This window comes from Cetorhinus maximus, chromosome 12, assembly GCF_964194155.1.
Source record: "Cetorhinus maximus chromosome 12, sCetMax3.hap1.1, whole genome shotgun sequence".
Lineage (NCBI taxonomy): Eukaryota > Metazoa > Chordata > Chondrichthyes > Lamniformes > Cetorhinidae > Cetorhinus > Cetorhinus maximus.
In genome coordinates, this window is record NC_135890.1 from 111,990,299 (window position 1) to 112,011,186 (window position 20,888).

General features: G+C 46.9%; 1 protein-coding gene across 1 annotated transcript in view; it reads right to left on the bottom strand.

The window, feature by feature from the left end:
- The window catches only part of sgsm1a (small G protein signaling modulator 1a), a 150,458-nt gene that overhangs the window by 38,924 nt on the left and 90,646 nt on the right, over positions 1 to 20,888 (bottom strand). The window contains exons 11-14 of the mRNA XM_078554447.1: positions 20,613 to 20,776; positions 17,358 to 17,487; positions 6,069 to 6,207; positions 3,022 to 3,086 (exon numbers count right to left, since the gene is read on the bottom strand). Of these exons, the coding sequence (XP_078410573.1) occupies positions 3,022 to 3,086; positions 6,069 to 6,207; positions 17,358 to 17,487; positions 20,613 to 20,776 (498 nt within the window). The remainder of the gene's footprint in view (positions 1 to 3,021; positions 3,087 to 6,068; positions 6,208 to 17,357; positions 17,488 to 20,612; positions 20,777 to 20,888) is intronic.

A 20,888-nucleotide genomic window follows, 5' to 3' on the forward strand; every position in this document is an offset into this window, starting at 1 on the left:
AAGTGAACCAACGTCAAATCACCTGCCGCACCAGCTTGCTACGCGAAACGCTGAGGGTGCCCGAATTCACCGCTCAGAGCTCATCCCACTCCCAAATCCAAAAGCATCAAAGAAGTAGTTATAACATTCCGGTGTTCTCCTGGGTGGAGGATTCTGCATCACCTTCACCACTCCCCATAAACTGTATCTAAGCAGGAAGTTGATGACCTGTAACAGGGTTTTCCAGAGCCCGGCCCGCCAACCTTTCATAACTTTAAAACTCCACAGTGAGAGCTCTTCCAACTGCTCCGCGAGGCGGGGCGTTTACACCGCGACCTGGCCTCGCAGCTGTCGTGCCATCATTGGCCAGAGAGTTGTGGCCATTGGGCCAGTGTCCGGCTGCAGTGATTGGCTACCGGGCCTGTCAGTCACCCGCCTGACGCTCTTCCCCACCCTCCCCTGCCTCCTCCCCATCGTGTTTGGTTGCACGTCCCGTGTTGTGTGAACAAAAAGGCGCTCAATGCCCAGCATCCGCTGACAGATTATTCACGCTGACAGTGGGGCAAACTGAATATTCCAAATGTATCTCTAAATTTGTCAGATTCACCTCCGAGCTACATCCGTGATTCTTGCTGGGGTAACCAGGGGCTTGCTATGTCTCTCATTGCCACACAAGACTGTGGAGGCCAGGTCATTGAGTGTATTTAAGACCGAGATAGATAGATTCTTGATTGGTAAGGGGATCAAAGGTTACGGGGAGAAGGCAGGAGAATGGGGTTGAGAAACTTATCAGCCATGATTGAATGGCGGAGCAGACTCGATGGGCCGAATGGCCTAATTTCTGCTCCTATGTCTTATGGTCTCTCTTAATCTATCTCAGATACTCTGCACCACAACATTCAGTGTGCAGGCAGTCACTGACTACCTGTGCAGGCAAAAGCAATGCCGGATATCTCACTAGGTTAGTGTTCGATACAGCGACGAGAAGGTAAGTTAATGAATTTGTTCTCTCGTTCGAAGCGTGCCCCTAAAAATACACAACTTCTGTTGTTTTGTTTAATAGCGAGATAAATTTCGAGTGCCTTATCTTTCTGAAATTTGCTCCCTGGCCCTGTGAGTAAGGGGGAAAAAAAGAGTGAAATGTGGACCCTCATGCGAGAGGTTGGACAATCCTGATCGATAAGCTGCTGCACGAGTGTATAAGTTGCACCCTACATTCCTGAAGGTCCAGAAACGCAGTTATTGCAGTCACGGAGATCAACGGAGAAATCTGGAAAGTCTGATGACTTAGAACTCAAACTGAATCAAAGGGCCGGACATGAACTTGATGGGGAGGGAGTCGGGTTGGGGGGGGGGGGGGGGAGAGGGGGAAAGAGGGTGGGTGAGTCTGTTTTGAGGTCGGAAAACCCAGGGAGAAAATGGGTTTCGCTCCGGCCCCACCAAATTTGACAGCAAGGTCTGGTTAACATTATCCTGCCAAACTGTCCTCGCTGTTGCCAGGCCAGATTGGGACACTGGCCATATGGTAGGCAGCTGGGCCTTCAGCCCCAGGCCAGAGGCAGGGAGCAGGGGCTGGGGTGCAGAGAGGGATCAGAGGCAACTGAGGAGATCAGAAGGGCCTTTGGGTGTTGGGGGTGGGGGGGTGGGTGGTGGTTGTGGACCATGAGGGTAAGCGAAGCAGGTAAACTGGATTTGGCGGGTCAGTTGAAAAGCACGTACCCCCTGGATGCAGCAGTCCTCGCCTCCCTTTATCCACCGGGTTTCCCAACTGGTTGAACCACACATAACCAAGAAATAAAGGGGAGTAGGGGATGCCTTTAATCTATCTTGCCAGGTGGCACATCCACAGAATTGGCTGCAATGTTGGTTTTACACCCCTGCCGATATTAGATATTGGATGAGGTGTACAACTACCCTTCCACCCAAATAGCAATCTCTATCTGACATCTTCACTTTCACTTGTCCACCTACGAGTCCCAAATCATCATGGGGAAGGCCTGAAAAATCAACAGCCTTTTGGACAGCTGTTGCTCCAAACGTACTCCTTCTAGCGAGAGCAGGGCCTGTTTCCACCTGAGGTGGAGATCACCTCGAACAAGAGGTAGGTATCCTGGAACCTAAAGCAGGGTCTTTGTACATATGTCTGACATCCATCCGATGAATGTGGCTGAGCCAGTGCTGATGTCGTTGGTTCAGCAATGAGTGTATGCCGACGGAGTTAGAACGCGCCAGGACCTCGGAGTTGGTGACCTTGTCCTGCCAAGAATTGGCCACTGGGTCACGACCTCCTGGGCGTCCATATCTCCACTCCCAGGACACCTACAGGTGAGATATGAAGATGGCGGACATTGGCAGTGACAACTGGGAGACAGTCACTGGCAGCCATGACCTCTGGAGACTGACTGTTTGAAGGGGCATTGGAAGAGGCGAGCAGAAACAGGAAGCTCAGCTGGCCAAGAAGAGGGCCCAGAGCAAACAGAGGCCAGTGAATTGTGCACCTTCTCAACCCACTGTCTTCCTCTGCAGCAAGATCGACGTAGACTGCCATGCCAGAGTGGGGCTCCTGAACCACACCAGGCGATGCTTAACAGTGTTGATCATCACAGTGCAAACCATCGTCTTGCAAGTCAGAAGGCCGCCACAGATAAAGCAGGGCCAACGTGACATTCTGGACTTGTGTTGCTTACCAAAGGTGACAGGGCAACAATCTTCTAGTATTTTACTCTTTAATCAGTCTGGGCTTTTAAAAAAGTTTGTTCTTTTTGCCCCTTCCAGGGGTTTACATGGCTCAAAGGGGGTGAGGAGCAGGTTTGGTGATGCACATGGCATCACTGCTGTGTGGGTTTGGCAGGTAAGAATGGTCGGTCTTTTCCTGTGCAGACATTCATGTGCTCATAAAGTTGCTCATATCCAAGTATTTTACCTACAGAAATGGCCAAATAATCCCAAACCGTGACACCAGCTTGTTTACTGAAATAAAGTAACATATTTGGAAACACGTTACTCAGGTAATTCACCACATCAAACCTGATTGATACATACATCCATAGAATGCCCTGGACAGGATCTGGTACTTCATGTTGTCACACAACATCTTCAGAGGTGCCCTGTAAGGGAAAACCACAGTAACACTGATACCGGAAAGAGCACTAGACATTTCAACTGGTCAGATGCATTCGTCGCTTGTATGGTCAGGCCAATCGCTGAACGGTGATCAGTCACAGTGTCAGGAGATTTCTGTCAAACAAGGCTTCAGTCCAACCCTCGCCTCTCCCTCGGACCCTTCCCCATTTTCCATGGTCAGGAGCATTTCAATATCATTGAGTTTGTCATGCTTTTTACTCTTTTTACCTTATTGCAAATTATTTTGTACAATAAAGGAAGAAGAGATACTTGCATTTATATCGCGCTTTTCACAACCACCAGAGGTGTCAAAGCGCTTCACAACTAATGCAGTATGTTTTGAAGTGTAGTCATTGTTGTAATGTAGGAAATGCGGCAGCCAACTTGCACACAGCAAACTCCCACAAACAGCAATGTGATAATGACCAGTTAACCTGTTTTTTGTGATGTTGATTGCAGGATAAATATTGGCCAGGATTCTCCTGTTCCCTGTCGGAATAGTACCCTGGGATCTTTTGCATCCACCTGAGCAGGCAGACGGGGCCTCAATTTAATATCTCATCTGAAAAACGTTACCTCTGACAATGCAGCACTCCCTCAGTGCTGCACTGGAGTGTCAGTCTTGAATTTTGCACTCGAGCCCTGGAGTGAGATTTGAACAACGTATAAACCCCTTCATTTCGGCTCAAGAAAAACTGAACTGAATGTGATCTACAGGTGATCAATGTGACCTACTGCCATGAAGAACCTGCAATGGCGGAGATCGGACATTACAATGGACAGCTAAGGTGCAATGCCATAACAAAACATTGGGCAGAATTTTACGGCAGCGGGATTTTACATTCCCGCCGGAGTTTAGAACAGCTGCACTGTACAGCCCCGCCCCTGCTGTCACAGGGCCGTAAAATTCCGGCCATTGATTCAAGAACCAAATCTAATTTGAGAACGCATTTTTACACAGGCTGAATTTGAGGAAGTTCAGGGCAGGGGGAGAACTTCGATCCATTTCATAGTTGCGATCATTGGATAACAGAGGGGCACAAAAAAAGGCATTCAATCCAAGTTCACTCCTTCTACAGACGAGATGCAATTTCCCCCCTCATGGGCACACAGTAATCTATTTGATTTCCCGAGGAAAAGGTTTGCAAAATTTCACTCATGATCACCAAAGGTACTTGAATAAAGTTCCAGTACATCTATCATCATGTTATTCAACCCGATAAACCCAAGACTCCATCCCATTCTCTCAGTTCCTTCGCCTCCGTCGCATCTGTTCTGATGACGCTACCTTCAAAAACAGCTCCTCGGACATGTCCTCCTTCATCCTTAACCGAGGTTTTCCATCCACGGTCGTTGACAGGGCCCTCAACCGTGTCCGGCCCATATCCCGCGCATCCTCCCTCACGCCTTCTCCTCCTTCCCAGAAACATGATAGGGTCCCCCTTGTCCTCACTTATCACCCCACCAGCCTCCGCATTCAAAGGATCATCCTCCGCCATTTCCGCCAACTCCAGCATGATGCCACCACCAAACACATCTTCCCTTCACCCCCCTTGACAGCATTCCGTAGGGATCGTTCCCTCCGGGACACCCTGGTCCACTCCTCCATCACCCCCTACTCCTCAACCCCCACTTATGGCACCTCCCCATGCCCACGCAGAAGATGCAACACCTGCCCCTTCACTTCCTCTCTCCTCACCGTCCAAGGGCCCAAACACTCCTTTCAAGTGAAGCAGCATTTCACTTGCATTTCCCCTAACTTAGTCTACTGCATTCGTTGCTCCCAATGCGGTCTCCTCTACATTGGAGAGACCAAACGCAAACTGGGCGACCGTTTTGCGGAACACCTGCGGTCTGTCCGCAAGAAAGACCCAAACCTCCCTGTCGCTTGCCATTTTAACACTCCACCCTGTTCTCTTGCCCACATGTCTGTCCTTGGCTTGCTGCATTGTTCCAGTGAAGCCCAACGCAAACTGGAGGAACAGCACCTCATCTTCCGACTAGGCACTTTACAGCCTTCTGGGCTGAATATTGAATTCAACAACTTTAGATCTTAAACTCCCCCTCCCCCCATCCCCACCCCGTTTCTTTCCCCCCCCCACCCGCCTTTTTTTTCAATAATCTATATAGATTCTTCTTTCCCCACCTATTTCCATTATTTTTAAATCTAAAACTAAAACCTTTAGTCTTTCCACCCCACCCCCACTAGAGCTGTACTTTGAATATCCTGTCTTGCATTCTTAATTAGCACTTTTCTCAGACAAAGACCACCACCTTCAACACCTCTTTGACCCTTTTGTCTCTGACATCTTTTGATTATCTGCTCACACCACACCCTCAATGTGTCTCTTCCCCCCCACCCACCTTAAACCAATTTATATTTCTCCCTTGTTGAAACTATGCTTCAGTTCTGCTGAAGGGCCATGAGGGCTCGAAACGTTGACTGATTTCTTCTCCGCCGATGCTGCCAGACTTGCTGAGTTTTTCCAGGTAATTCTGTTTTTATTTTGTTTTGGATTTCCAGCATCCGCAGTAGCTTTTAGCTTTTTGTTTTTATACATAAAACCCCAGTATCGGTGTTGGTGACCCTGAAACCACTGGACTGTCATAAAAACCCATCAGGTTCACTAGCGTCCTTTAGTGAAGGAAATCTGCCATCCTTACCTGGTCTGGCCTACATGTGACTCCAGACCCACAGCAATGTGGCTGACTCTTAACTGCCCTCTGAAATGGCCCGGCAAGCCACTCAGTTATAACGAACCACTGTGCATACAGCAGTTCTAGAAGGCAGCTCGCCAACTACTTCTCAAGGGCAACTAGGGATGGGCAATAAACGCTGGCCTATGGTCAGCCATGTCCACGGCTCATGGCCCCAGTTGAAAGTTTGAAAAGCACGAGTACCCTTACACACCAGCAGATTAGTCCAAATGACCTCGGCCTTGCTCTACTCCATTGGGGGAACATACCTCTCATGGTTACAACCGTTGGAAGGCCCTCCATCAGACGACCCACTCTGCGAGCACGAGGAGCAGGAGGATTTGCGTATGTTTGGCTGCCACATGAGGGGGATTCCACCCCCCTGGACGTCCATCAGATCTTGGGGAACTGAAATAATATCCCGTAAAGCGGATGTAAATAATCAATCATCAACATTCAGGAAAAGACAAGCAGCCCACTCCAGGAAGAAGATGCAAGCACCAAGCTGAAAGTGAACTTATTAGAATGATGCTGAGACTTAAAGGGTTAAAATAACGAGGAAAGTTTACATAGGTGAGGCTTGTATTCCTTTGAGTATAAAAGATTAAGGATTGGTCTAATTGAGATGGCTGGGAAGATAAAAGGTTTTGACTGAGGGAAACTATTTCCTCTGGTGGGAGAGTCCAGAAGGTGGAGTTGAAGTAGATCAGCCATCAGAGTATTAGACGGCAGAGCAGGCTCGGAGGGCTGAATGACCTACTCCAGCTCCTATTTATTCTGTTCTAATGCAGAACAAGGAAGAATAACCTTAAAATTTGAGCTAGGCCATTGAAGAATGTTGTCGGGAAGCACTTCCACATAAAAGGGTAGTGGAAATCTGTAACTTTCTCAATTGACAATTTCACAATTTAAGATGGATTGATTTATGTTAGGCAAGGCTACTAAGGGATATGGAAACAAGTCAGGTAAATGGCATTTGGACAGATATCAGCCATGATCTAACTGAATGGCAGAACAGGCTGGAGGGGTTGAGGAGTGGTCTCCTCCCGCTCCTATGTTCCTGAGTGAGGTGAACTAAGCTCTTCAATTAGAGTACTCGATCACACCGTTAGTCTACAACTGGCTTCTCCCTCAGTGGTTCACATAAGGTGTTCATTGGTTGGCATCCATCTTTTGTAACAAGATCGACAGCAACAAACCACAAGAGAAACCTCAAACGTCAAAACATCGAGGGGTACAAGTCGGGAATGTATGAAGATATGCCAAAGGATGGAAAATGTAAGTGGGGGTGGACGAGAAACATCAAAACTCGAGTCAATCTGAGATTAAAGTTGACTTAAAAAAAAAATTACCCTAAGGTTGGGAGAGTTTTTTTTAAATGAAATAAATGCAAGCCAGATATAAACTGCTCATATATCTTCAACTCAATACCAACAAGTGAGATTAAAAAGCCACCACCCCGATGTTCTTCAAGTCGATCTTGGAATTGATTCAGGACTTGTCGAGCAAGAAGGGTCAAAGTTCAATCCCCAGCTAGCTGAATCAGTTGGGACAACAGCAAAGGGGTGTCCCAATATCCAGCCCAAGAGCTTTACCTTTCAGGAGAAGAAATAAAAGGAAATAAAAGATAAATTAGCTCCATGAAACCAGGGTTCAGTTGAGTATCCTTCTGTTTGTTGTCTCAACCACCTCAGATTCTCGGGGGACCTGATAGTGCGCGTAGTCTAACCATTACCATCCACCTTGAATGTAGATAGCATTGAACACTGACACAGAAGAGAAAGGAAAATGGTGTTTTATTTGTTAAAAACAGCTGGTTGGGAACTTGCAACTGGTGGTGTTGCCATGCACCTGCTGCCCTTGTCCTTTGAGGTGGTGAAGGTCGCGGGTTTGGAAGGTGCTGTCGAAGGAGCCTTGGTGAATTCCTGCAGTGCACCTTGCAGATGGTACACACTGCTGCCATTGTATGTTGGTCATGAAGGTTGTGGAGGTCACAAATGTTGAAGGTGGCGCATGGGGTGCCAATCAAGTGGGCTGCATTGCCTTGGATGGTGTCAAGCTTCTTGTGTGTTTTTGGAGCTGCACTCATCCAGGCAAGTGGGGAGTATTCCATCATACTCCTGACTTGTGCCTTGTAGATGGTGGACAGGCTTTGCGGAGTCAGGAGGTGAGTTACTCTCCATAGAATTCCCAACCTCTGACCTGCACTTGTAGCCACAGTATTCACATGCCTTCTGGTCAATGGTAACCCCCCAGGATGGTGATATGGTGATCATTTTCAATTGGATTAAACTATTCATGGAAATATGATCTAGACACCAAGGCCCAGATTTTTGCCATGACAGAAGGCTCTCCTTCCTGGCAAAAATGGCCAAAAATCCTAAGTCCCGCCCCCAAACAGAAGACTTCTTTTCTTCATTGGGGTGGGACCAGAGTCTGGCTGGGGTTTTGCACATGCACAGTTTACGGAGACAGCTGGCCATTTAAATCATCAGCTATCTCCACTAAAGTGGAATTTTGGTCGGCCAGGAGTGTGAAACCCAATGTGTGCAGTATAGACCAGGTGAGAGCGGGGCTGCACTTGGTGGATTCGTTTGGAAAGGTAAGGTTCCCCTTTGGATATGGCCTTGGGACACCTTTGGGAGAGGTAAGGCACCTTTTGGGATTGTTAAAAGTAAACATGATTGTGTGTAAAAAGTGCAAAAACTCATTGGAACTGTCAAAGCTGTCAAGTAAATGTCAAGCTGGCAAAGAAATATGTAAATCAATTGGAACTGTCAAGATTCATTCGAACTATCAAAGCTGTTAGTAGATTTAACTCTGCTGGGCTTTAAATTTTAAAAACAGTCTGGAGTTCAAAACTAAATCAGTGTTTGATATTTCATTGTGTATCTTGACTTAAGCCTGAGGGTTATCATTATAGGATTTGTGCTGCAACGACCGATTTTACAAACTAACATTGGGCAGGATTTTCCGCCTCTGCCACGACGTGTACCCCTGTGGCAAACTGGCCAAAAGTCCACTGGCTTTGGTGGGACCGGAAGATCCCACTGGCGGGCAAGGCCAGGAACCTCCAGCCGTTATCACAGTGGGGTTCCCATTAAGTGAGCAGTTCGATTGACAGCTCCAAGTGGTTATAGAATAGAAATGCTTGTTTTCATAAGAGATTAATTGAAGGGATTTTTATGTATTAAATGTTATTTTTAATCAATGAGAGTGCTTTTAAAAATAATGTCATCATCAATATACATAACTTTATTTTATGTCAGCATGGCTCCTGAGGTTTGACTATGGTGGATACCAAGTGTGTTGGCATGGAGAGGGGTAAGGGCAAAGGGCGGTGGAATGGGCTGCCATGAGTTGGCGCTGAGCTGGCATAGAGGATATAAAGGACCATGGGGATGCTGATGGCATGGGAGTACAAGGGGCTATGGGGGGGAGGGGGGGTAGAAGGGAATGGGTTGGCATGGGGGTTATGAGGGGCCATGGGGTTATGTAGAGGGGCATGTGTTGGCGTGGTGGTATGAGGGGTGGGTGGGGGGGGGCATGAGGTGGCATAGGTTGGCATGGATGGGGCATGGGGAGTGTGAGGGGGTGAGGGATGGACAGCTGCTTTTTGTTTTAAACATTCTTTTTATTGAGTTTAACAAGGTGCCAGGGCACAGAGGCAGGCCTTCCACCCAGCCCAGCTCCGCAGCCGGCCACCTCCGCACTCACTCCGGGGACGGCGAGCCCGACTTCTAATTCAGGCCGCGCCCCCTCCCCCCTCCCAGGAACTAAACTCAGGATTGGGGGAGAGGCGCCATTTTTAAAGTTTGTGTTCGCAGAGCTGGGAATTCTCCCATTTCTACACAGTTACCCCGGGAGTGAAAATCTGGGCCCAACTTGTACAGTGAGCATTTTCAATGGATTAAACTATTCCTGAAAGTTTGCTCTATATACCAGTGTTTACAGTAATCATTTTCAATTAACTGAACCATTAATGAAAGCCGTTCCCTTTACTGTCGGTTTATTTTGCACAGCTACCCTGATGGGTGTAAGCAGCAAAACTTTGATCAAATGTCTCTTTTATTGCCAATATTAAAGTGCGATCTATACACCAGGGTTTACAACCATCATTTTCAACAAGTCAAACCACAAGATCAATTTCTCATCCATCGCTAAACACTTAATACATAAACAGCTGGCCAGAAGATGGAATTTATTGACGTATGGAACACACTCAGTGAAAGGGATATCAGACTGCACCTCATTCAGCCAAAGCAAGTTAGACACAGCAGAGAGAATAAAAACAAAAACAGAATTACCTGGAAAAACTCAGCAGGTCTGGCAGCATCGGCGGAGAAGAAAAGAGTTGACGTTTCGAGTCCTCATGACCCTTCAGCAGAACTGAGTAAAGTTAGGAGAGGGGTGAAATATAAGCTGGTTTAAGGTGGGGGGGGGGAGAGAAGGTGGGGGTGGTGTGGTTGTAGGGACAAGCAAGCAGTGATAGGAGCAGATAATCAAAAGATGTCACAGACAAAGGAACAAAGAGGTGTTAAAGGTGGTGATATTATCTAAGAGAATGTGCTAATTAAGAATGGATGGCAGGACACTCAAGGTACAGCTCTAGTGAGAGTGGGGTGGAAAGACTGACAGGGCATTACAGATTTAAAAGTAATGGAAATAGGTGGGAAAAGAAAAATCTATATAAATTATTGGAAAAAACAAAAGGGAGGGGGAAGAAATGGAAAGGGGGTGGGGATGGGGGTGGGAGTTCAAGATCTAAAGTTGTTGAATTCAATATTCAGTCCGGAAGGCTGTAAAGTGCCTAGTCGGAAGATGAGGTGCTGTTCCTCCAGTTTGCGTTGGGCTTCACTGGAACAATGCAGCAAGCCAAGGACAGACATGTGGGCAAGAGAGCAGGGTGGAGTGTTAAAATGGCAAGCGACAGGGAGGTTTGGGTCTTTCTTGCGGACAGACCGCAGGTGTTCTGCAAAGCGGTCGCCCAGTTTACGTTTGGTCTCTCCAATGTAGAGGAGACCGCATTGGGAACAACGAATGCAGTAGACTAAGTTAGGGGAAATGCAAGTGAAATGCTGCTTCACTTGAAAGGAGTGTTTGGGCCCTTGGACGGTGAGGAGAGAGGAAGTGAAGGGGCAGGTGTTGCATCTTCTGCGTGGGCATGGGGAGGTGCCATAAGTGGGGGTTGAGGAGTAGGGGGTGATGGAGGAGTGGACCAGGGTGTCCCGGAGGGAACGATCCCTACGGAATGCCGCCAGGGGGGGTTGAAGGGAAGATGTGTTTGGTGGTGGCATCATGCTGGAGTTGGCGGAAATGGCGGAGGATGATCCTTTGAATGCGGAAGCTGGTGGGGTGATAAGTGAGGACAAGGGGGACCTTATCATGTTTCTGGGAGGGAGGAGAAGGCGTGAGGGCGGATGCGCGGGAGATGGGCCGGACACGGTTGAGGGCCCTGTCAACGACCGTGGGTGAAAAACCACGGTTAAGGAAGAAGGAGGACTTGTCAGAGGAACTGTTTTTGAAGGTAGCATCATCAGAACAGATGCGACGGAGGCGAAGGAACTGAGAGAATGGGATGGAGTCCTTACAGGAAGCGGGGTGTGAGGAGCTGTAGTCGAGGTAGCTGTGGGAGTCGGTAGGCTTGTAATGGATATTGGTGGACAGTGTATCACCAGAAATTGAGAAAGAGGTCAAGGAAGGGAAGGGAAGTGTCAGAGATGGACCATGTGAAAATGATGGAGGGGTGGAGATTGGAAGCAAAATTAATAAATTTTTCCAAGTCCCGACGAGAGCATGAAGCAGCACCGAAGTAATCATCGATGTACCGGAGAAAGAGTTGTGGGAGGGGGCCGGAGTAGGACTGGAACAAAGAATGTTCCACATACCCCATAAAGAGACAGGCATAGCTGGGGCCCATGCGGGTACCCATAGCCACACCTTTTATTTGGAGGAAGTGAGAGGAGTTAAAGGAGAAATTGTTCAGTGTGAGAACAAGTTCAGCCAGACGGAGGAGAGTAGTGGTGGATGGGGATTGTTGGGGCCTCTGTTCAAGGAAGAAGCTAAGGGCCCTCAGACCATTCTGGTGGGGGATGGAGGTGTAGAGGGATTGGACATCCATGGTGAAGAGGAAGCGGTTGGGGCCAGGGAACTGGAAATTGTTGTTGTGACGTAAGGTGTCAGAGGAATCACGAATGTAGGTGGGAAGGGACTGGACAAGGGGAGAGAGAAGGGAGTCAAGATAACGAGAAATGAGTTCCGTGGGGCAGGAACAGGCTGACACGATCGGTCTGCCGGGACAGTTCTGTTTGTGGATTTTGGGTAGGAGGTAGAAGCGGGCCGTCCGAGGTTGGGCGACTATCAGGTTGGAAGCTGTGGGATGAAGATCTCCAGAGGAGATGAGGTCAGTGACAGTCCTGGAAACAATGGCTTGATGTTCAGTGATGGGGTCATGGTCCAGGGAGAGGTAGGAGGAAGTGTCTGCGAGTTGACGCTCAACCTCCGCGAGGTAGAGGTCAGTGCGCCAGACAACAACAGCACCACCCTTGTCAGCGGGTTTGATGACAATGTTGGGGATGGACCTGAGAGAACGGAGTGCAGCAAGTTCAGAGCGAGATAGATTAGAATGGGTAAGAGGAGCAGAGAAATTGAGACGACTAGACAACAACAGAGTGAATGCCTCTTTGCAGAGATGACAATGATCGCAAGGGAGGAAGGCTGTTGATGCTCTATAAAGGTTCTGTTCTCACAGAATTCCAGATACTGCCAGGAAGCAACCAAATTTGCTTCTCCGATATTTCTTTCGTTTGCCCTCGAACAAAAAAATAAAAAGCTCAGGTTGAAGGATTTAAAGGTAAAACCAGGTCGACACTCACTCTAACACTCAGCGATGACCTGCTCAAGGGGGGGGGGGGGGGGGGGGGGGGGCTGCAGCAGGAAGTGGCAGCTTGTTGGGGGGAGGATGGAGGACGTGACACAGAAACAGGACTCTTGGGTTAAGATGCAATGGAGTGTCACAGTGGAAGTGTTAGAACCCCAGATGAGGAAAAAAAAACTGCAGCTGCAGATGTGATGGGGAGATGGGCCTGTACCTGGCAGATGCCATTTAGGAAAGATAAATGCTCTATTACACACACGGCTCGGGCTAACGCCAAGGATGTGTGTGCCACGCAGTGTTGTGAACACAAAGCCTTTGAATGGGAGGTAGACCCAGGTGTTGTAGTGCACGGATCTCTTAAGGTTCGTGATCTGTGTCATGAGGCTGTAGCAAAAGCACAGTATTAAGAGATATGGTAAGGTGATTAAATACAAAAAAATTCTATGTTGTTCTTGTACAAGAAATTTATCAGATCTAGAATACTACTCCCAGTTTTGGACTCCTGTGGAAAAGGTTCAGAGAAGGACCGCTGGACTGATATCTAGCTTAAAGCCCCTTAGTCACCATTCACCAATTAACCACAGTCAACGTTATCTGGGAAAGAAATTGAATTTATAAATTATTACCCAAACTCAATTATTTTCAAATCAAAGTAAGTTAATAATTAAACTGTCGGAACTTGAATGAAATAATGGTTGCAATATTAAAAACCCCTTAGGTGTGCTTTAAATCATTTACGTTAAGGAATAAAGGAGAGGATTGAACGATTTAAATCAAGGAAGGTTGTAAACTTAATACATTTCAATGCAAATTCACCAACAAAACATTATTGGATAGAAATAGCTTTGGGTTTAAGAGGCTTTGATGCCTTAACAGTCAGCTTCGATCATTAAAACCAACCAGGGAAAGATTGGCAGGTACAGAGAAATGAGCAAGATCAGCAACAGAATGTCTTTATTCTGTTTGAAAGATGCAGCCACAAGACGTCTGACATTTAATGGAATATCTGTTGATCTTCTACTGTCACATTCAGTCCACCAAAGACCTATTTCGATAGATTGAGGTGGGAAAAAGGGTTTTGAAATGAAACATTTCTCTGCTTCCTATGCGAACCAATCTAGTTTTTAATTGTCTTCTCCTTCTATACAGTCCTTTGTAACAGTATTTATCCTCTCCGCTGTGTCCAATGTGTTGTTTTATGCTTTGATTTTTATTGACGGAGACAGTTTAGCTTAGCTTTTTAAAAACTGCTGAACATAACTTTAAAGAATTAGCGATGAAGAATTATTAAAGTGTGCTATCCTTTTCCCATGTGCTCTGTGTCAATCTGCTCTCTTGGCTTATCAGCTAAATTCTGTTTAGTTTTATAGCGAGCCAAGTAATGTGATAAAGCAAACTGTGGCAACCTTATGAGTGACGTGGCCCTCTATCTCTACCACTGCACACAGTTGAATTATGCATTCCACTATCACAGAGTCTCCTGCAATTTGATGAGCTCCATCGCTCTTCCTCCGAACCCTTTTGGTTTGAATCTAAGGGGAGGTGTGACTTCGAGACTCTGGAAGTGTAACCATCAACAATGTCAGGCCAGGGAGTCCCATCGAGTGATTGGAACGCCATGGACAACAGCATAACGCACTTGTTTGAAAGAAAAATATTGAAAGGAGGGGCAGGAACTTCAATTTAAATTCAGAAGCAGAAGTTGCAGGATTATTTCAGATCTATTATTCAAATTCCTCCCTGTAAACTGATGGGGGAGATGGTGTAGAGGTATTATCATTGGGCTAGTAATCTAAAGGCCCAGGCTAGTGCCCTGAGGACATGGGTTCAAATCCCACCATGGCAGCTGGTGGAACTTAAGTTCAGTTAATAAATCTGGAATTGAAAGCTAGTCAGTGTGCTAGTAATGGTGACCATGAAGCTATCATCAATTGTCATTAAAAACCCATCTGGTTCATTAATGCCCTTTAGGGAAGGAAATCTGCTGTCCTTACCTGGTCTGGCCTAAATGTGACTCCAGACCCAGGTTGACTCTTAACTGTCCACTGTAATCACCTAGCAAGCCACACAGTTCAAGGACAATTAGGGATGGGCAACAAATGCTCACCATGCCCACATCTCATGAAAGAATAAAAAAAAGTGGACTGAATTGACTGATTAAGCCTGCCATCAGTGACTGAGCAACTGATCATCTCCCAAATAAGGAATGGTCAGGCAGAGGAATAACCCATCTAAATCAGATCTATTTAACAAAACTCAGACCACATTCTTAATCCTGTATACCAATGGCAACATCACTGAATCCTGTATCATGAACACAAGTTGTAAGTCAGGACTTTACGTTGATGCCATGTCTGGCTCTGCGGGATGGTGGAAGGAAAGCTTAAGAAGTGTTGGAAAACCAGCCTCCACTAGAGTTCCAGGACCATCATAGCCCTATTAGGGGACATCCCCTCGCGGTTAGTCACGTTGCTGTCCTTGAAACAAGGGCTAGTGGAAGGCAGTGAAAGTTAATGATAATCGGAGGTGGGTATAAAAGGGTGGGGATGTGAGTAACTTTAGAAGAATGAAGGACACCTGAACACCACTGAACAACACAACGCTACCCTTCAACATTGGACTGCTATCAGTTTTGTTTACCTGAAAGCGACAACTCCTCACTGGGATACATGTTCAGAGGGGCAGGCACCCTCTAGTAACTCATCCAACTAACCGTCCTTATAACGAGTTGACTGCAGAGGCAACATGTCCGAGTCAGATCCTGACCTTGGGAAACCTCCTAAAATTTAACTGGGACATCAGCAATGTTGCAAATGGTGGCTGGGAAATGTCGTAGTGGCGGCTGTGTTAATGTGGTCAATAATCCAACTATCTTGTGCCATGAAGAGAGGCTTTGCTTGAGAAAAATTAGTGAAAGGGTTCAGAGTCACAATCCCAGCAATTCAGATTGCAGTCGGGAAGGTGAGGGGGGGGCCCCTTCCTAACCCAGGGGTGCTAGGGTCAAATTGGACATCTCCACTGCCGCTTGGCTGAGGTCGGCAATCTCAGCACAGGCCCGAGATCAAACCTAGGGCCACCATGATCAATATGGCTCGACTACTGGATAAGGTCGGGAACCATGAAGGGAGCTTCATGATTTGCCATTTTAAAGAAGCAAGTGTAAATCATTTTCTTCCCATGTGACCACCCTGTGTTCTGCATCAACCAAGAGGGCAGGCAGAAAATCTGTTCCTAGGCCTCATCCCCTACCATTTCATTTGTGGGGCCTTGCAGATCTACAAGAGTAGCAATGGCTGACTCTTCCTTTTATTAGGAAGTATCCAGTCTCCAGTCAACACTCATGACACAACAGGACTAAAGTGGCCAACTTGCGCTGTGGCATCTCACAAGCATAAACCCACATGCTGTCATTTCTGGGGCAGGTGATATTTCCCAAACTGAGGTTGATAAGATATAGTGCAGGAAGCTGTGGGCTTTAACCACATATTACTGCATCATGACACCTTAAACGTTCACTCCCTCCACCACCGACACACAGCGGCAGCACTGTGTACCATCTATAATTTGCACTGCAGCAACTTACCAAAGCTCCTTCAACAGCACCTTCCAAATTCTACCACCTAGAAGGACAAGAGTATCAGAAGCATGTGAACAGCTCCAAGCTCCCCCCAAGCCACACACCATCCTGACTTGGTAACATATCCGTTCCTTCACTGTCTCCGAGTCCAAAATCCTAAAACTCCCTCCATAACAGCACTGTGGGTGTATCTACTCCACATGGATTGCACTGGTTCAAAAAGGCGGCTCACCACCACCTTCTCAAGGGCACTTGAGACAGGCAAACACATGCTGCCCTTGTGCAGTTCCAACAACACTCAAGGATCTTGACATATCCAGGACAGAGCAGCCCGCTTGACTGGCACCACATCCACAAACATTCACTCCCTCCACCACCAACGCACAGTAGCAGCAGTGTGTACCATGCAGATGCACTGCAAAAATTCACCAAAGCTCCTTAGACAGCACCTTCCAAACCCATGCCCACTACCACCTAGAAGGACAAGGGCAGCGGATAGATGGGAACATCACCACCTGGATGTTCCCCTCCAAGTCACTCACCATCCTGACTTGGAAATATATTGCCGTTCCTTCACTGTCGCTGGGTCAAAATTGTGGAACTCCCTCCCGAACAGCACTGGTGTACCTACACCACATGGACTGCAGCGGTTCAAGAAGGCAGCTCAGCACCACCTTCTCAAGGGCAACTAAGGATGGGCAATAAATGCTGGCCAAGCCAGCGAAGTCCACATCCCCTGAATGAATGTTAAAAATGGCACTCACATCCCATGAATGAATAAAAAAAACCCCAGCATATTAGTGGCCAGTGAACAACCTCAATTATATCACAGGTTACTAATTTGGTTCTTTTCTTCTTCACTGAATGCTATACTGGTCCATGAAGAAATCCAATGCTCTCCTCAACACTTAACAAAACAATATAATTAAACTCTTACCATTTTAATCGGTTAAAAATCCTGGACATTCTTGAGTTACCCAAGTAGGAAAGGACTGATACATGGATAAACAACCAAAGGCCAACTGTTTGTAAACACTCTACATCCACCTTAGCTCATTAGGCAGGACTGGCTGGGTTGCGTTAGCAGGTTTATCAGGTACATACCAAACTCGGAGTTAGTGCCCGGGAAGATTATTCTGAAAACGTAGTCAGTGGCCTCTTCATCCTCCTTGTCCGAGCTGGATTCCGCAGATCCCGGAGGGCTTCGTTTTCGCAGCTTTGGGAAAACCTTGCCCTGGATGGAGGCAAAGGAATAATTTCAATCTCAACATCTTCAATGACCTGCGAGGGCCAGAAAGTGAACTGGAAACAGGCCAGAAGGTTCAGGACCACAGGATATACATAGAATTACATAGAATCTACAGCACAGAAATAGGCATTTGGCCCAACTAGTCTGTGCTGGTGTTAATGCTCCACTTGAGTCTCCTCCTATTCCATCTACCTCATCCCTGCCTTTTGACATCTCTTTCTATTTCTCTTTCTCTCACGTAATTGGGTAGATTCCTTTTGAAAGCACCTAAACTATCTGACTCAATCACTTCCTGTAGTAGCAGGTGAGGTGGTGGTGCAATGGTAATGTCACTGGGCTAGTAATCCAGAGACTCAGCCTAATCCTCTGTGGGCATGGGTTCAAATCCTACTATAGCAGCTGGTGGAATTTAAATTCAGGCAATATAAAGCTACTCTCAACAATGGTGACCATGACAACTATCATCAATTGTTGTAAAAACCCATGTGGTTCACTAATGCCCTAAGGGCATCTGCCATCCTTACCTGGTCTGTCCTACAAATGACTTCAGACCCACAGCAGTGTGGTTAACTCTTAACTGTGCTCTGAAAGGGCAATTAGGGATGGGCAACAAATGCTGGCCTTGCCAGTGACACCCACATCCCATGAAAGAGTAAAGGAAAAACAAAGTATTGTTGAAAAAAGACATTTTGTCAAAGCTTTTCATCTTGCACTCATCAGGACAATCACAAGAATACCAATGTCAGGGGAAGCAACAACTTTACACTGTAAAACTGTATCCTGTATAACTCTACACCGTAACATTATACTCTTATCGAAATAAGTGATAACCATTCGCTGATTCATTCCTTAGGGCAATGCCTTGACCAGAGTCAAGCTGCCTGGTTTAAATTTCAAACAATGCTTGGCAGTTAACTGTCCGTCACCATTAACTGGTGCATCCTCCATGGCAACACCTCTACCAATCAGAGTCCACTTGCCAACCAATCAGCATTCTCTTCTCATACAGTAGAAAGTTATTGCTTCCCCTCACATTGGTATTCTTGGCTGTCCTGATGAGTGCAAGATGAAAAGCTTCCACAAAATGTCTTTTGTCAGCAGTACTCAAGTTCAGTACTACCAAACGACTAAAAAAAAAGTAGCGGATTCTGCATTCCAACCACTCTGAGCAAAGAAATTTTTCCTTATTCTCTTATTGGATTTATGGATAACTATTTCTGGCCCCCATAGTTTTGGATTCCCCTGCAAGTCGGGGTATTCCCTTCCTTACCATCCTGTCCAACCCAGTCATTAATTCTAACAATCAATCATAGGGACAGCAGCATAGTGGTAATTTTATTGGACTAGTACTAATCCAGAGGCCTGGGCTATTGCTCCAGAGACAGGAGTTCAAATCCCACCACAGCAGATGGAGAATTAATGAACCTGAAATAAAACGCTAGTCTCATTAAAAACGATCATAAAACTACAGGATGGCTGTAAAAATCAGTCAGGTTCACTAATGTCCTTCAGGGAAGGATATCGGCCGCCTTACCCAGTCTGACCTGTATGTGACTCAGCAGCCATGTGTAAGGATTCCCTTACACATCTTAAGATGCTCCATCCCCTGCAGGAAGATGCTCCGCCCCTAATCTTACCTTCCCCAAAGTGAATCAGGCGTGGGACGGTGCCAGTAAACGGCATGTCGGTGCAAAATTAGACATCTCAGTGCCTGCCCCTAAGTTGGTGAGAAAATCCAGTTCTGGGTGTCAGATGTGTGATCACACTCTCTGCTGACAGTGCATGTCACTGTTGCTAGCCCAATGCTTTATGATCGTGCCATATAATTTTTTTTATTTCTATTTGTTCCTGGAATGTGGGTGTCGCTGGCTAGGCCGGCATTTATTGCCCTAACCGCCCTTGCTCAGAGGGCATTTAAGAGTCAACCACATTGCTGTGGGTCTGGAGTCACATGCAGGCCAGTCCAGGTAAAGATGGCACATTTCCTTCCCTACAGGGCATTAGTGAACCAGATTAGGACAATCAGCAATGGTTTCAGGGTCATCATCAGGCTTTTAATTCCAGATTTTTATTAAATTCAAATTTCACCATCTGTCGTGGTGGGATTCGAACCTGGGTCCCCAGAGCATTACCCTGCGTCACTGGAATACCGTCCAGCGACAACAACACCACGCTACTGCCTCCCCCTTAATAGCCCACAGGATCTGGCCATTTTGGGGATAGGGTCCCACCAGGTGCCGGCAGGTTAATCCTGTAAGTCCTCATTCTTCCCTTTTTGCATACAGGCAGTGGCCGGGATTTTCTGGTCCCATCACCGCCCAAAGACAATGGACTTTTGGCTGCGGGCAGGAGCGGAAATTCCCGACCAGTGAATAGGGTGAGCTATGTTTTAAGAGCCACATTTCTCTGATATAATTCTCAGCTCTGCATTGAGGCACAAATGTCTGCACACATTACTGGTATCATCTCAACAGCCCTAAATATTTAAATATTTTTTCTTGTCAACTTCATTTTCAAGGTGAAGGACATGAAACACTATCCCCTGTCAAATATCCCAGTGTCAGGGTCAAGCACCTCTGCTCAGCTTCAGCAAGGTTAGATGCAAATTAAAGCCTATTTCTGCAGCGCCTCAGCCCCTAGACTCACGTGATCATCCTTGACCATACCACTGCGATTTTACCATTCCCCAAAGCAGCACATCCCGCCCTCTCAGTGCGATTGTCGATTTCGTGCCCATTAGTTCTGTTCAGGTTATTACGCAGTGACCCTGGGGGGGGCGGGTAACAGGCAGCGTGAATTGTTTCTGCCCCACCTCCTCACAACAAAAATGAGATTCCCAATCTGTAATGGCCTTTTCTAAACAGTTATACAGCACAACACGAGAGCATCATTCCATCACAGCCGTGTAATCCTATCGGGGTGCAATCTAAGATGACATTAAGATCAACATCATTAAAATATTGAAAACTGGAACTCTGCAGAACACAGCAGGACTGTGGTTTACATGATTCTGAGAGCGAGCCATTTGAAGCTTCAAGATCTTAAAGAAAGGATCAAGTTGCCCTTCGAGGGCACTGTCGTGACTTTCTTTGTGAGGAATGTTTCTGTACCTTCCCTCTCTGTGACCACAGAGGAGGATCCAGCTGTCCACGAGGCAAGAGGCCATTCTCCAGACACGACAGGAAAGCCAGCAGGTGTCCTCCTTTTGGAAAGCGGAGCGGGGGTCTCTGGATCCCGTCCTGACTCACCAGGACCACCGTCCCACCACTGTCAACTGTGAGCACACAGGGAAAGAAAACACAGCCATTAACACCAGGATGGCTGTCGAGTTAGACAGTAGCTAAAGCAAAGGAGAGAAGATGTGGCAGGAAACAGCCAGGGGTTAT